Here is a 17,704-nt window from a genome sequence, read left to right on the forward strand (position 1 = left end):
ATAAACTATACAGGTGAATTGATGAACAGGTAACATCTGTCACAGCAGGGATGCAGCAATTCTTTACTGAAGAGTTTTGTGAAGCTTCTTAAATAATTGAGGGGAAAAAAATCCAGGATGATTAACAAGAAGTTGCTCACATATTAACTACAGGGTGAAGAATGAATGCAGTTTGCATTCAGCATTCCTGAGCTTCAGGTGAGATCAATTTGCAGACCTGAATGCTGACATCTTAGAATAGTGAAGGCTTACTATTAGTTAGTTACTTACTATTACTTAGAATTAGTGAAGGCTTTTTATTAACTTTAATGAAAGGTTTTGGTTGACTGCACAAGTAGATCAAATAGTTTTTAGGAGTCTCATTAGTAGTAAATAACAGTAAACTCTTGGGTTAAGAAATTACTTCATGTGTGTAAGGGAAGAGGCAAGGGTGGAGCTTTGTATATAGTAAAGGAGCACATTTGCCCTAAAATTAACATCTAAAAGCTCATGTAATTAGATAAATCATTCTTCACAAAAAAAGTCTAGAACCAAGCTGACTTCATAATGAACAAACATTGAAATTTATTTATTAAATTAAAACCACACAATGTAACTGCACACAAGAACACACAACTGATATTTCAATGCTTTATCTTACAAAAGAAAAATCTCTTGCTTTAACGCTTCCCTTTTACTAGCCAATGTTTGTAGACAGCTCTTTAGTAGTAAAGGCTTTAACTAATGAAAACAAGCCAGACTCCCCTTCCTAGAAATAAAGGATGTTCTTATAACCACCCAGACACGTACAGTTCAGAGGCAAGTTCTGCAGCCCTGCAGTAGACACAACTTCCACAGCAAGCTTGCCTGTGTCTGCAGAATAAGTAAACTTCCTCTTGTGGTTTTGTCATTTACAAGCAAACTTACTTAACATCTTAAATACTTAAAACAAATTTCACTTTAACGAGTATTTACAAAATCTTTACTAAAGATCAACATCCTGCATAAAGGGTGACCTCAAGGATATATTGTTGCTACCATGCTACAGTTTGCACAGAAGGGGTATAAAGGCCATTGCTAGTTTTGGAAGGCTTAAACCCTTTGTTCATATAGCATAAGGACATTAACCTATGGAAGGCAGAAGAGGTCATAATTTCAGTGCAATTACCCATTCATGACTTGTATAAAGTACAACATGATGATGAGTCCAAAAGACTTTTTTGAATTATTGACCATTTAGTTCTGTAAGAACTGATTTCATGGAAAGTTTTCAGGCCATCGCATCTGTCTTCTAGTGGTGATATGAAGAAGTTGCATAGGGACCTTCCTCATTCTCCTCCTCTCTAGAAAGGAAATGATCATAATCATCAGATCAGGGACAGATATCATGCCTCAACAATACAAATTTATTAAAATGTGAACAACTACTTTTCCTAATGGATCAAAATAGTTAAGAGTAATTTCCTAAGAACACTTGTATACTACTGTTCATTATACATGCCTGGAATTCTCATTACTTTCAAGAACAGAAGGCTAAAAGTAAGTAAAGCTGTAAAGGTTCCACAACATCAGGATGTTTAGAGCTTAACTATTTGTGGTATTATCGATTTGGCACTATTATAAAGGATAAGCAAGTAGAGAGCATGCTGGAGTTCTATTTTTCTAACTATTCTGTTCTCCCATTTCTCTTCAAAAATAATATTTCAATCCTACATTTGCTTAAAGCCTTTTGAGTGGCAGAGGATGCAGATGGGCAAACTAGGCAATAAGGGGAGTGATCCATCAGTTGTATCTGTATCTGTCTTAATGCTGCAAGGATTTTCCCTGAGTGGATTTGTTAATATATTCTCCCTGTGCATCACTCAATATTGAGACTGATCACTTGGAATTTCTTAGTGGGAAATAGTTGCCTACAAGCTCTAGTGTGATGACTGGATAAACCACAGTAGTATTGCTATTAAAAATCCTCAGGAAACATCAGTCTGCTTACTGTTTACTTGACAATACCGCCCTTTTAAAAAAGTGTTCATATATACAATGCAGTGCAGCAACTGGTACTAATATGAGCATGTGAAGTACTACAAAGACCATCATTTTCTAGTAGTAGATCTTTAAGGATAGGTTCAGTAACATAATTTGGAAGCTGCTGTCAATTCTAGCGTGTTAGTGAGGACTGAAAGACTTCAGTTGTTGTACTGTGAGCTTCCAAGGATTTATTATTCTTAATGCTGTACATGCCTGCATACAAAGGTACTGTTACTCAAATAACCTAATAATGGTACAGGGTACACTATGCGCTTCAATCACGTTCCAAATGCCATCATGCTGACTTTTTCCTGCTAACTTCTAAACACCATTAACTACTGCTTAAATTTTGTATACTCCCCTAGAATACAAATGGGATAAAGCATGGAGTAACCAAGCAGCTGAATAACTTGTTCTCATTTTCACAATCTTCGTCTTTTCCTGAGTAGTCCAGAAAACAAACAAACAAACAAACAAAAACAAACAAACAACAACAAAAAATCTTAATCCAAAGATATTTCTTGAATTGAAACAACTTGTCAAAAAATTAAACCTCCCAGAAAATAAGGTTTTGAGTTAAACTTGCAGTTATTGCAGGGATATGTGTGACAGCAATACTAGAAAATTAGCCTATCAAAGTAGCAGAACAACTACAATCTAAGCTGTTCATACCTACTGCTGCTGTGAAATACATACTTAAACTACGGGCTCACATGGCAGTCTTCAATACAGGGCAGAAGACTAGCATTTGGGTCACAGCCAACTTTGTGGGGTTTCTTTGTATGTGGTGGGATGTAAGAATTATGTAGTGGGTGACTGTGCTTGAAGATAAGCAAAGTCGTGACTTGCTGTAATGTGCAGAATAAACTTCTAACCAAGGCTCAGGAATGCTGCAGTTGGCAAGACAGCTTCTAGCATTCTGTCCCAGGCTGCAGTGCTTTGCTAAGCAAAGAGGTTGACAACACGTTACTCCAAACCATGGTAATGGTCAGGAAGTACGACTACTGTAGATCTTCAGAGTTGTACGTAGCAAATACAGCTTATTTCAAATAGTCTAAAACCAAGCTAAGCTTTATATGAAGTAAGATTACATAGTAGCTTTGGTCCATTGTCCACAAGCAGCGAAATAGCAGTGTGTGTATATGTTTAATGACTGAAAATTCCTTTACTTTTAAGATGCTTAAAATAGTGAAGTGGTAAGTCACTGTAACATTCCCCTTGAGGCAGAGGGAAAGGAACAGCAAAGAATTACAATGTTTTATAGTTCTATCTCTTGCTGAATGCTGCTGCCACTTGGCCCAGCAGGATGCAAGCACAGAAAAATGCCTACTGCAAGCTATTGTATGCATCAGGCCACAATAACAAATGCTAACCACCACTTTCATAAGACTGAGCATGCTTGTGACTGAACAAGGAAATTTAAATCCAATCCTTAGATGCTTCTAGCATCCAAACTAAGGCAGCAATAAGAGCTCAGCTTCTGGAAATGTGAGTCTCCACAGGTACTGTCCTTTATTGAGGTATCTCTTTTGTGAGCTGATGGCTAATGATGGTGGACAATTATTGGATAAATTAACTGAACTTGTTGAAGCATTTAAAACTTATAATACTGTATTCTTTTCTAGGCTCAGTTCTAGGCAACAAAGCTGGTGACAACATAAGGTTCTGTTCCAGTGCTGCATGCCATTTAATTATATTGCCTTATATAAGCACTGATGATTAGAGAGGCTCTATTCAATTACACGGTTTTCAAAATCAGTCACTGAAAAATGCAATTGCATAAAAGTGTAACCTGTCCCAGAGGCATACACTTGGCCTTAGTGTTCTAGCCTATCACACTCTGAAATCCTAAGTACCCTACAAAGAGCTTGCATTAGATCTCTGGTGTTCTGTCTGATATAATAAGCATCACTAAACTCAATTTCAGTTTCAGCATCCTGAAACATATCCAATAGCATTTTGGGCAAAACGAAGCACTAGCATTTTCTCAAGCTACTAACTTGTGTGCCGTGTGTGGAATAAAACTAGTATCTTCCATAATATGCAAATAGAAGAGTTCTCTAAATATGTTACAAACAACCTGTGCATTTTTTTGTCTATTATAAAAATACTGTCCAAAACAAAAACAGGGCTTCCTGTCTCAGGCTGCTCACCTAGGGCTGTATCTTGAATAAATCTGCTTGCTGCGGGGATTTATTAAACAATGACTTCTTGGTCAGTGAAACTCCAGCAGAAGTAGTAGTATGTGTAGGTCTAGATGTATTTTTCCATAAACTATCTAAGAGCAAAACACAGTTAGCACAAACTGAGTAGATTACATTCTATGATCTCTAGCACTTGTCTGCTTGCATGGCTATTAAAGCTTAACTTATCTAAATCTACAACTGTGTGCTCCTCACTCTTTTTACCTAACAGTGAGAGGCTTTTGTTGGGATGAAGTTAACTTCGGAAGTTAATACACTACGTTCCTTTGAGAGTACTGAAAAAAAGTAACTTCAAGGGTTATAATTAAAGAACAATTCACCACCTTTGTAGCACTGGACTGTTGCTGAAATAGATACCTGTACCTAAGACAGATACCAGGTAAATGTGATCAGAATTGGTGCATGTATGTGCTTGCATTCTTGGTGACTTTAAGGCAGACCAAAGTAAAGAGCCATGTGAGATGTCATAACATCTGTCAAATCAGGCTGGCTGGTATGGTGAGATGTTATGACTTCAAGTTTTGGAGCAGATTTTAAAAAACCACAAGCAGAAGCAGATGTTCTTGGTAATGTAACTTGTCCTCCTGCATTCCTTGTTCCTGGGAAGGAAACTTTGTACTGGACCCTCGCTTCCTACACTATAAGTTAAGTAGTACAGGAAGTGGATATTGGTAGTGGTGTGCTGCCTGTGCAGTGTCATTTTCACCATATAGACTTTGCCACAGCATGAGCAGAGCCAAAGTGAATTTTCTTCTGCAAACTTTGTTGAAGGGATGTTAAAAACAACTGCCTTCCTCCAACAGGGACCACAGTTCAATTTCACTCACCTTAACTGCTGGGTCAACACCTACTCTAATGGATGTTAGATACACATCTAATGATCTGAGAGTCAGCAGCAGCGCATATTTTCATAGGAATGCTCTCCATGGTTTCAAATATAATAGTGTAAATGAAAGAGTTTGAAGGAAGAGGGATTTGAGGTACAACAGCACTTTTCTTTCATGTGATCCAGTCAAAACAAAGTAAGTGTGCTAGCAAAATGTAACACTAAAAGCTGTCCAGCCTTCCCTGAGAGAGCAGCTCTAAATTGCTGCTGTTCGATGGGAAGTGATGGGAAGCTGTATATGGAGTACAGTAGATAACAAATTGCATTCTTCAGTTGTCTTACAGGATATTTTTCCCAAATGAGGCTTATCTAACTGCTAAATCTGATGTACTGTTTCCCGTCAAGTTTTTGTCTGTTGAACTTAGTTCAAGTTGATGAAATGACCCTTTCCCTTTTTGAAAAAAACGGGGCTATACTCAACAGATTTGGTCCTGAAAGGTATCGTTATTTGAAGTGAACTGGAATGATGGAAGAAGCTTTGTATCAAACAACTTTCTGAAGGAGAAGTATGTATCTGCCGGCATAACCTCTTTCCAGCTCTCCACGCGAAGAGAAGAAGTGTGAGGTCCCTGCACTCACTCCAAACTGGGTGTGCTTAAATAGTGCTCACTTACATCGCGAGACACTTTGGAGAATATTGGCCTTCGAGCTTTCATAGGATGCTATTGCAATTCTATGAACAACATACACGGAGGCAGCCTTTAACTGCCATGTCAAGGCATCTGCTAGTGGTGCACTGTAATTAGATCTTGTGCACGATGATTGCATAGACTTGCTCTTGACAAAACTACAAGTGCTATCTGAGATACTCCACAGAGAGGGTCCAGCTTAGACTAAAAAGCCTTCAGGATGAAATTAAGATGCTTAATACTAAAAGTGGCATTTACCTGACACTGTCATCTTTTAGTTTTCTGGCTGCTTGTTTGGATAACTTAATCTGCAAGTCCAATCTCTGTAGAAAATCTTTGGCAGACAGTTCTTCTGGTGCAGTGGGCTGATTGTCAGGTTCTTGAGGACTGGGAGAAGAACTACTTTCTTCCTGAACCGTCACTGGGCCTTCTTCACAAGAAGGGGAGCTGTCAACAGTTTCATTCTCAGGAGACTCCAGTGAATTAAGTCCATTGAACAGTAATGGTTTCTCTGATATAACAGGAATATTCAGGGTTTTCCTCAGAAATATACAGTCATTAGTGAACAGTTTATTTGCCCTCTTTATTTGTTCCATCTGAAAGAGATAGGAAAAATGTAAATTATTAGGTTTTGGCAAAGTATAAAATGCCACCTTCCTGAAGTACTACAGTAACCTTTAGTTAGAATAAGACTATACTTTTGCAATGGTTTCATTAAAGGATTTTTTTGCATTCAGAGACTTCAGAGTGGATAGTAAATCTTAGCCTTGTTAACTCAGCGTTTTAGTTTCTTCCTTGCATATAGACTTGATTCCATTGTATTGGTCTTCCCAGAAGTCTTGTACTAGCTGAAGACGCATTTCTGGAATAGTCTTCCAATCTCTGTACAGGCTCACGTGAATAACTTACCAAAAACAAAACAAACAAACAAAAAAACACACCACAATTATATGGCAAAAGCACTGCTGGTTTGGTTTACATTAGAGTAAGGCTCAGCACTGCTAGCAGCTGCTATAATTGAACTACTTCAAAAAGCATGGATAAACAAGGGGGAATGGTTACCTTGAGCATCCTAGGACTCGCTGTTTTTTACCAGTGAGTACCACAGATGTTGGAAGAGCTGGATACGCTTCATCCATACTACTCTGTATCCACAGCTGATGCAATGCATTCAGACTCAGCTGAAGTCCTGACTTTCTGTGAGGAGTCAGGCAGTGAAAGGGAGGGGAGATTCTAAACAATTTTGGATACAGTTGCATAGACTACATGCTGCGTCTGTCCAGTAAGCTGATTCTACAGCACGATTAACAAGCTCTTGTGTGTCATAATGCATCTTAACAGCTGCTGCATAACTTAAATACTACTTTGGCAACTTTTAGCCACAATGCTCCACAGCCTACTCATCAGCAAATGCTACCTCAGGACAGAAGCAAGAATTCATTAGATGCATCTCTCTCAGTACTAATGTACGAAGACCTGATTGTTCCATACTTAATGCTATTTTTAATAGCATCTCAGGTTGTTCTACAAAGAAAAAGCCCCAGCTGGAGTTCATACTGCTTCCCTACTAAGAATATTAAGTTCTTACTCATCAAATTTTCTTCCAAGTCAGTACGTTAATGGCATGGTTAGATTTAATAGCTGAGTAACATCCAGTGTCAGAAACTCGTCAAGTAAGAAAAGCTCATTACTGTCCCAGCTCCTGAAGACTGGAGACTATTTTTGGTGAACCTTGCGTAGTTTAGAGCCTGTTTAAGTTTCCTCCCAAGCAGAGTACCATCTGAAGGACAATAAGAAAGCTACGTGACTTAGTAAAAAAATCAATAATGGCCATCAGATGCAAGTTTAAATGCCTATTTTCAGAACTTCTGAAAGTCAGTGCCTTTCTTGATTGTTATCAAAATAATTTAAAATGACAGCTGGAGCTCTTCTCAATTAAAAATACATTATAAGATTAAAAATAGCTATTTTCAACTCCAGTTCTCTTATCAACGGGACTAGGAAGCTGATGCTTCAGAAGCTGATAAATAATGCACTGTACTGCTCTTCTCTATCCTACTGCACTGTAATTCCACCTCTGGTTCATTCTTCCTGGAACATCTTTTAAGTACTATCTGGTGGCATTCTGCACTAACAGTGAAATAGGAAATATGTCTCTAAAGAATGCCCTTTGCAATCCTGAACATGTTACTTGATAGTGTGCAATATATTCTACTCTTTCTCCAACTCTGACTCATACATTCAGAGGTGCATTGCCTAAGTAGCAGGTAGTTTACCTAGTGCTAGGAAAACTCAACTGATTTGTTAGCTGCAGACCTATAATAAGAAATATTGCTCTTAATACTGTAACTGAAAATGCACTAATGCATAAACTGGTGCTGAATTCACCCAAACCACTTCCACTGACAGTGAAACAAGTAGTCCTCATCCTTCTCCCCCACTAGAAGGGATACCTTTGTATGATGGATACAGTACTCTAAGTGAACCATAAATACATGTATGATACTAAGCATGTGAGCTATTAATTCCAGAGTTAATTTACCCAAGAGTTCAAAGAAGATCTAATAAACATCACACGAAATTAATGATATCTGGGGGGAGAAGGGCAGCAGAAGCTGAGGCCAAACAAAGCACAGTGATCTCCCTCTGTCCAACGTGATATTTTCATGCATCTTAAATTGCCCATACTGATGTCAACTCAGGCACTGGACAAGGATGTCTTTTGCTACGCAGTAATTCCCTCTGAGGAAAAGCACATGGGGATGCTTCTAAAACCAGTAATGCTGGAAGTAATGTCAGCCCAAGATAATTCTGATGTTCCACAGTCCAGCAACTCTCACTTTCAGATAAGTATACAGGACATAGGAAGCAAGAGTAATGGCTCCTTAGAGGAAGCCAGTCCTTGTCATTGCGTGAATGTGTAAGATTCTTCATTTTGTTTAATGCAAACATGTCTGTATGCATTCATGCCCAGGACTGAAACCATCAAGGCAATAACAAATGTCTAACTTGGCAGTACCCATAGGTTAAGCTGACATGGAATCTCCCTTTCTCAGTTTCAGTCTAATGATGCCGTTCCCTAAGCAGAATACTGACAACACAAAATCAAACAACAAAAGAGATCTTCAAAGCCAGCATTCATATGTTAATTGCATCAATAGCACAGCAGAAGTTTATTAACTTTGTTCACATGATGGGTTTATGGTTTGTAAGTTAAACACTTAAGACTGGTCATCTGCAACTTTAATTTAGCTGAACTTGTAGAGTGTTTAGAAATGCCATTTTTGAAACTATTTTGTGATTCATGCATAGATTTTTCACTTGCTGCACAGTGCAAATACTTGTGTTTTGTTCTTCTTTCAGAAGTGTAAATATTTAGGCCAGAGACTATCCATCATGGAAAGTGTTCCCAAAAAGTAGTAATAAAAAAAAAAAAAAAAAGCAGCAAGGGTCACTTTGCTCTGCCTCAGTACTAAGAAAACCTTTGTTTTGATGTAGAGCACTGGTAAATTCAAAACGCCACTAACTCTGTCAACAACATTTGGTTAAGCTACTTTCTGTTTCTTCCCTTAAACATTCCTTTCACGATGAAGGCTGAATGCTGCCGAAGGCTGCTGAACCTGGAAGGCCCGCGCAGATCTTCCAGAGCCAGAGGAGGCCACGAAACCCGCCCCAGGCAGCGCCTCCCCGTTCCGCACCGCGATGGATCTTCCTCGGGAACGGGCCCAGCCGCGCGGCGCTCCCTGCAGGGGCACGGCCGGGGCCTCCCGGCGCCTTCAGGAGCGAGGTGCCGCGGGCACCGAGAGCGGCGGCGGCTGAACGGCGGCCCCGGGGCCCGGCCGCCGCCCCGCCCCGCCCCGCCCCGTCCCGCCGCGGCCTTACCGTGACGCCGTACTTGAGGGCGATGCCCTGCAGCGTGTCCCCGGCGCTCAGGCGGTGCTCCACGTAGCGCTCGGCCAGCGGCGCCGCCACGCTCGCCGTGCTGCCGTACGAGCGGGCCTTGGTGCGGGCCAGCCGCTGCGACAGCTCGGCCTCCGACTCCGGCCCGCCCGGCGGCTCCTCCCGCAGCGACTCGGCCATGCTCCCGCCGCCCCCTCAGCGCCCCGCGCCCCGCCGCCCGCCGGCCATGGCGCGGGGCCCGCGCGCGCCCCCCCCCCCCTCAGCCGCCGCCCGCCCGGTAACGGCGGCAGCGGCACGGGGCGGGCTGGGGCCGGCCCGCCCTCAGCTGCGCCGCGAGCCGCACGGCGCCTGCGCGGGGGCGGCTGAGGCGGGGCGGGAGCCGCGAGGGGAGCGGGAGGGCGGCGGGGGGACGGGGGGGGGGTCTCACACGGGGGCGGTGCCCGGGTCTGCTGTCAGCGCTCGTTGCCTAGAAACCTGCGCACAGAGGTTGTTCGGCAGCTGGGCCCTCGTGAAGTGATGGGCTTCATAACACAGGGTGTGGGCTGTGTACGTGGTGCCCGTGTGCGCGCACGCAGGGTACCCAAATACCAGGGCCATACAGATACGCAGGGTACCCAAATGCCAGCGCCACACACACACATACGCGGGGTACCCAAATACACGGCGTGCCCTGTGCAGCCCTCTCAGGGTAGCTGGATGAGAGCAGGGCTTCTGGGCCGGCTGCCCTCCAGGTCTCAAGCCACCGTGATACTGGGAAGCGGTGGGCAACAACTGCTATGGTGCATTTCTCTTCTGGAAGCTCCTAGAAAGGCAGACCTGGCCAAACAAAAGATATGTAAGAGCTTAATTGGTTTATGTGCTAACATCAGCATTCCTTGGTGCAGTGTGTATCCACATAATTATTTATGGATATTTATGTCAGCTGACAATATCTAGCCGTGGCTTTTAATTGGGTTGTGTTCACTGACTGTATCATAGTCTCTTGAAGGAATAAATGCAGAAATGAACAGAAATGAATGATCTAACAAAGGCTGTTAATCTGGCCACAAGTTTCCATGCATGTGTCAAAGCAGCCCTGAGAGATGCACTGGTTACTGGTAAGAACTGACACAGCAGCACCTCACCATCACATGAGAGAAGCCGGTGTGACAATCCCAGTGTCTAAACACACAACTGCAGGCAACATGTGGATAGAACAGAAATTGGTTGCAAAAGTGGCTAACTTTAAGTTTTCTGCAGCTATAAAGCATATTTGGGAAGTTGTAGGCTACCTTGGGATATCCAGTTGAGGCTATACCGGCTCTGTAAAGAGCACCAGATTAATTGTAACCTCTGTGCTTTCAGTTCCTTCGGAAACTCGTCAGCCTGCTGAGCGGCATCAGCTTTCAGCTGCGGCCCACCCAGCGGGAGAGCTGAAGAACTGCAGGGCAGCCTTGTTAAAAAACTGCTCAGTGCAGCCATGGCTCAGCCTCAGCCTCTGACAGCCCATCAGCGGAAGCTACGAACATCTGGATGCCTGCCCGGAGATGGAATTACCCTGACCAGTTACTTCAGCTAAGCAGCTTTTAGCACAGGGGAGCTGAAATTCAATAAAATGAAAATGCCATTCGGTGTTACTGATACAGTGAGTTGAATGTGTAATGTCAGTTTGAAAATACACTGTATGGGTGTAGTAATATACTGTGCTCTTCACATCAGCAATTCATAGAGATGTTTGTTTCCTACCCCTTAAATCCACAGTATGGCTGGGAGAACACTTGGGTTCGAGATGATGCCGAGATACTTGATTTGACTAGCTGTCTGCCTCTTCTCTAAATAAAGTGAACACCCTTGGAAACAACAATAAAAGTTAAATATTTGAGCCAGAGCTTAAATTAGGAAGCCCATTTTTACCTGCAAGCATTTCTTATATGCATTGAAAACAAGTTACAGAAGAAACTAGAAGTGCCTTACTGATGACTGTTTGTTTTTTAAAGAAGGAAAATGTTAGCAGTGAGAACAGGGTGTCCGTTCTACTGAGATGTCTTCATGTCTGTGACCTTGAGAAATCTGAGGGGAGTGCCAGCTTTCCCAGGGCTTTTTGGTTTGGGGTTGTTAGCTGCCCTGTCTGACCGTGGCTGAAGCTCACCAGCTTCCCAGTGTCATGCCAGCTGGGCCTGGAGTCAGTGCTGTAGTACAATTCTGCATTGTGCCTGTGCTGCCTGTTTGTTGGGTTGCCCTGTTTGATTCCAGACAAGGTAACGAGCTCCTCTGGCAGCCTGCAGGTCCTCATTGATTACCCATCCCCAAAGGTTTGATGTAGGGTTACCAAAATCGACACATTAGAAATAACTCCTGCTGTAGCTTTGGGATTCTCATTTCCCATAGTATTGTTCTCCCCAGGTCAGCAGCTTACAGACATATCCGGGTATTTCCTGATGGATGGGGCTATGAGGCAATTAGAGCTTTAATTGCAGGGTTTAGTGCCTGGTCATGACCTCAGTTCAGCAAGGGAGTTTCTTGGCAGTACTGTCTGCTTCTTTCCTTCCTGTTCTCTTCTGCCCTTCCTGTTTCTGTGTTGCAGCCTCTGCCACCTGAGCTTCTAGTTTGAAGGAGCTGTACTTGACCAAACCTGTTTCTTGCACTAATCAGTAATTCTTTAGGTAATGCTTGCACTAAAGTCACATAACTGGGGGGTTGGACTTGCTGCTCTAATCAAGTTTATATGGGATGGAGGAGTTCACTCCTGAGTCATTCTGAGCTTGTCTGCAGACATCATTGCCTCTATTACTCACTTCATGTTTGGGAGGTTATTGCTGCAGCTATAGCAGTTGGAAACATAGTTTTTTAAATGAAAGCTTTCACTTTGGACACCTCAACTAAGTACAGTGGAGCGCCTGCCTGACATAAGAGTTTCTTGGAGTTAAATCTGTGGAGAAGTAGAAACCTCTTTTTGCTTTTTCCCTGGGGACATATTCAGACCTAGATAATGGGCCCTGCATTCTTGTATAAAATCATTGTACAGGAATTGCCTATGGACAAACTATGTTTAACTACTGCTTTATAAGTATTGTAGCATTAGCTCAAAGGTAACTCTGGTAATGAGTAATGCATTCAGTTAGGGACTTCTGTCTCCTCTTGTCAATCTAAATTAGCTCTGAGGATGAATTTTCAGTAGAGCTTCATGATGAAACTTTAAGTAACCAACAGTATTTAAGTGTATGCAGTCCATTAACTGTCAGTTAGCATTGCGTATGTAGCTGCCATTTTATCTTTGAAAATCATCCATATCTAGGTCGGTAACTGCACAGTGGTTTTGATTTATTTACTTCAGTTTGTTGACCTATATAATGGTTAAAGCCAGGAATGTTCTAAAATAGAGATCAGTATCAACCGAGTCTACCTGGGGGGCAGCCTATACAACTTAATGGCCAAGTAGAGAAGACAATGTTTTTTAGTTAGGTAACCATTCTGTTAATGATCAGGTATTCATCAGCTGCTTTGTCAGTAAAGAAGCCTTGGACCAAATCTACATTGCAAAGGGTTAAATGAAATAGAGCATCATCTAACTTCATTTATGAAGCAAGCTCAGACGTTACAACTTACAGGATTTGTACTGATGGAGGACAGGGTTGTTTTAACTTCAGGAACATTATACAGTCGTCTTCATGGGTTAAATATGTGGGCAGGATCACAGTAACTAGGACAGAATAAATGAAAATAAGGCTGCCCTTGGCAATGGGCCAAGCTGTGCTGCCCACCTCTGCTCATGTTGCAACCTCTGACCAAAAAAAATGGTGCAGTGTAGGACAAAGATCAGAGACAGATTCTGCCTTTAAAAATAATAGCCCTGGGTTCTGCAATTAATTGCAACACAGAGAAAAGGTCCTGTCTGAATTTCAAAGGGAAAGTAAGTTTGCCTGAACTGATGCACATTACTTAAACTGTTCACATATTCCGCATCAAAATAAGCCCATTATGTTGCAGTAGCAGCTGCGAGCCATTATTAATATTTAACACCCTTAGCAGGGGTTACTATGGGTTTCTATATTAAGGCTATAAGAGTGTTGCAATATGTGCTGTGAGTTTACATTCTCAGAGCTTTTTTGCCTTATTGTGTAAAGTGCCAGTGAAACCTTGTTTGTTCCCCTTCCCTACCATTTGCAGCAGCTGAATACCCTTCCCAGCTGCATGTTAGGTGCGTGATTACCTGTGGAAGGACCTTGCACTTCTTCATTGCCTCTAGTTTTTCTTGTACATCACTCGCCACTTAGGAATGTGAATGCTGCAAGTCCCGTGCTGATGGGAGCAACCTTGCACACGAAAGCATGTGAATGGTTTGGGTTGTGCTATTACAGACATGTTCCATTTTCTCCAAGCATGTGGCTTCTGGTGTCAGCTGCTGGAGAATGATACCAGCCAGCTTCCTCTTCCTAACTACATCTTATGACTGATTTTTGTTTATGACCTGTGCATGTTGAAAGGGCAGTCAGCCCTTGGGTGATTCATAGCTGTTCACACTGAAAATAGGTGGGGTGAATATGCAGGGTGGAATCACTGTTTGGCACACCTGTGAGGAGGCTGTCCATGGCTGTGTTCGACCTTGGGTTATGGGGCCAGGAGCCAGTACCCAGCAGAGCACTGCAGGCTTAGCAGACGGGGTTGCTGCTGACATTTCAGGAGTGTGGGACAGGCTATCCAATGACCCTGGAGGGAGAGCCACTGGCCCCAAACCTGTGTTCCTGTCCAGGTCTTTTTTAGCCTTTGTCAACTCTTCCTTTAGGTCATAAAGTCCTTGGAAATCAAGCTGTGTATAGCGCTGCCTGGCTAATAAATTGTCAGGCAGGAAAGTCAACAGCACAGGAGGAGGAAACATTTGGAGCAGCAGCATATGTCCATTAGCATCACAAGTGCTGTTCCCCACTGCAGTGACTGTTAGGGAGGCACCCAGGGGCACGAGCTGCTGTCCCTTGATGATGTCTGAGTTAAATGTGCTGTGTGCAGCTAAACCAGCAGCCTATGACCTTCTTTAACGCATGCCTTGCTGATTGTTATACATAACTTGCTGCTGCACACACAGATGGATACACATTGACTAACCTCTCCATACATCAATAAAAAATCCCTTTCACATCGTGGTGGTTTTACCATGCTAGGCGGCTGAACACCACAACCACTCTCTCACTCCCCTTCCTTAGAAGAAGAGGGGAAAAAGTAAAGGAAAGAACAACTCACGGGTTGAGATAAGGATAATTTAATTAAAGGGAAAAAAATAATTATTAAGGAAAGATTATTATTAATGAAACAATTTAACTAAAGGGGGAAAAAAGGAAAAGGGAGGGGGAAAGGGAAAAAAAAATAAAAGCTATGTGGAAGTGCAGAGGGAAAAAAAATTACTCTCTACTTCCCACAAGTGAGCAATGCTTGACCACATCCTTGAAGCAGGACCTCAACTCAAGTAGCCAGTTTTCAGGAGGACAGACATTTTTGCAACAAGAACCCACCCCTCCCCTCTTCTTCCTGTTTCCACCCTTTATTGCTGAGTGTGACACCACATGATATGGAATATCCCTTTGGTTGGTTTAGGTCAGCTGCCCTGGTGATGTTCCTTTCTCACTTTTTTGCCCACCCCCTAGGAGGGTTAGAGAGAGTCCTGATGCTGTGCCAGCACTGCTTAGCAGCAGACACAACCCTGGTGGGATCCCACTGCTGTTCTAGCTACAAGTGCAGAGCACGGCACTGTATGGGCTGCTGCAGGGAAAGTTAACATCCCAGCCAGACCCAGTAGACACATTTAGTCAGGCTATCAGTGACGGGAGATACTAGCAGCATACCTTTTGCCTCCCAAGGTGGCTCATAGATTCACAGGTAGCAATGCCTTGTGCTGCTTACCTGCATGAAGTTGTCATTGAAAACACGGAGGCAGAGCTGCGTGAGGACAACTTTTTGAGCAATTCCTGGATAGCTGTCTGTTTATCACTGGACCCCACGACACCATTTTTTGACTTCAATTTCCAGAGTGAAACTAATGTCAAAATTATTCTTGCATATAGCATTAGAAAGTTAGTCATTGCAGAGTACTTCAGCGTTTAACTTGGCTTCCATATGTTTCTATTCATGCTGCTTTGCTTTTCTGTGCTAACTGCTTCTTCCCAGGTGCTTCCTCCGTTCACGTGCACCTGCACCCAACCAAGCCTTGTATGCAGCATCCTCACTGTCAGCCCACACAGATGAGTCTCTTGGTTATTTGTGTGCTGACTTAACATTTTCCTTCCGCCACTGAATTCAAATTCGGTACAATTAGTTGCTTTAGCATCTTAACTAAAAAAGCAATTAATACGATAGATCTGACAGTCACATGATAGTGGCACCTCCACTGGTGTGTAAATCAGCAATAAATGTAAGGAAGACAGCTCTGTGGTGAGGGAAAGCTGTGCAGAATGGCTGGAGGGCTGGTAATAAGGGAGTCTTTCCTTGCCCCATTGCTTCTCTCTGAGTGGCTTTTTCAATCTGAACATCTTTGGAGAATGTTTTATTGGAAAATCTGTAAACAGATGCCTCACCACAACAAATGTTTTATTTAGACAAAAACAACTTCTTAATATTCATTTGCCAGAGTAGGTGTTTTTTAGTGTCATTCTCTACCTCACTTGCTGAGGTAGCTTCAGTCACAGCTGAGCCAAAGGGAGCTTTCTTAATTAAAGGAGGAAATGCAGAGGAGAAGACTTGCTTATTATATATTGCAACTAGTTTTAGGCTTATTTTTTTACAGACAGATTTGTATAACCTGTTTCAACAGGTCAAGAATAACTTGTTAATTTTATATAGGCTTTTAACTTTGCTTAACTTTGCTGTAGTTCAGAAAGACTTGAAACCAAAAAGCCTTTCTAACCCTTCCCTCAGTCAGAGGGTTTTGTAAGGACTGTCTTCTACAGAAGTGTATCTGAAACTGATAGTCAGGGATCCAAATAAGTTGTCCAGAAATTCCCTAAGAACATGAATGAAGTTAGCAGATATCCAGAAATCCAGGTCAGCATATCAAGCTTTCCATCCCCATATGCTGCCTATCGAACTATGCCTGCTCTGCCTTATGCTTCCTTGCTGACCCTATTTCTCTCAAATGTCCCTCCTCATCTTACTCTTCGATCATATTTTTTGCTCTGTCATTGTCTTCAAAGAGGATCTGGCTTCAGCTCTGGACTAAACTTAGTGTGAGGCAGAAGCTGAACTACCAGTAGGCTTGGTTCCTTAGACAAACAGGATTTGGTGACTCAAGTGATAAAGAGTGCAACTCTTCTGAAACTTAAGCTGAATGTTTTCAGCCTCTCCCAGGTACACACCGCCTCGTAAGCCTGCAGAAATCCCACCAATGCCCTGCCCAAATGAAAGAAGATCTGGGGAAAGCATACAGATGTCTGCCCTTGCAGTGTGCTTGCAGGATATATGTGTCTGGCTTTGGGGTGGGAAGTGCTTATAAAGAACCGCAGCTGAAAATAAGAGGGATTTTTGTTTGCTTTTCCTATTTGCAAAGCTTAGCAATTGCCTTGGAAAGAACAGCTCTCATTAAGTTTTTGCTGTGAGTCTCTTCCAAAATTGCCAACCTTCACTGACTGCAGACAAGGCCCCAGACTACAGCTCCCAGGCCAAATGGATGGCAGTGATGAGGGTGCATTTGAAGCTGGGCAGCAAGTTTCTATTCCAAGAGCTTTTTGCCCTCTGAGTTGTTTACTACTGTGTGTTTTCTTCCTGTGGGAATGCATTAATTGGGCCTAATCAGCCTTGTGGCTCATGTTACCACTCGGTGCCCAAAAGAGGAGTGTGTTTTTGGTGTGTGGCTATTTTTAGCTGGTGTAAATGGGGCACTAAACTAGCAGCGTTCATACTTCTTGTAACAGGCTTCTCATCTGGGGCAGTGAGGAGTCACTCCTAAAAATACTGTGATGGCGTTGTGGGAAGTGAGGTGTGGTGGCGGGCGAAGTGGATCCTCGTTTCACATGCTGACAGTTTCTGGGTGCTTCTCCTTAACTTTTAAGGCAATAATTATAACAGCAGTCCTCTGAGATGTGGTAGAGGGAATAGCTGGCGGATCTGAGTGAAAGCTA

The 17,704-nt window shown here is 42.7% G+C and overlaps 1 protein-coding gene across 2 annotated transcripts; it reads right to left on the minus strand.

Moving 5' to 3' along the window:
- Positions 1–546: 546 nt before the first annotated feature.
- LYSMD2 (LysM domain containing 2) lies at positions 547–9,918 on the minus strand. Of its 2 annotated transcripts, none has more exons than XM_084293580.1 (3): positions 9,606–9,918; positions 5,982–6,319; positions 547–1,322 (listed from the first exon to the last, which is right to left on the minus strand). In XM_084293580.1, the coding sequence occupies exons 1-3, from the start codon at positions 9,801–9,803 to the stop codon at positions 1,271–1,273; spliced, it is 588 nt and encodes a 195-aa protein (XP_084149706.1). In that variant the 5' UTR covers positions 9,804–9,918; the 3' UTR covers positions 547–1,270. The 2 variants fall into 2 exon arrangements, with proteins under 2 accessions (XP_084149706.1, XP_084149707.1); XM_084293581.1 differs by having other exon boundaries at positions 547–1,318; positions 9,606–9,806.
- Positions 9,919–17,704: the final 7,786 nt, after the last annotated feature.

The sequence above is a fragment of the Netta rufina genome (genome assembly GCF_964035555.1).
Source record: "Netta rufina genome assembly, chromosome: 11".
NCBI lineage: Eukaryota > Metazoa > Chordata > Aves > Anseriformes > Anatidae > Netta > Netta rufina.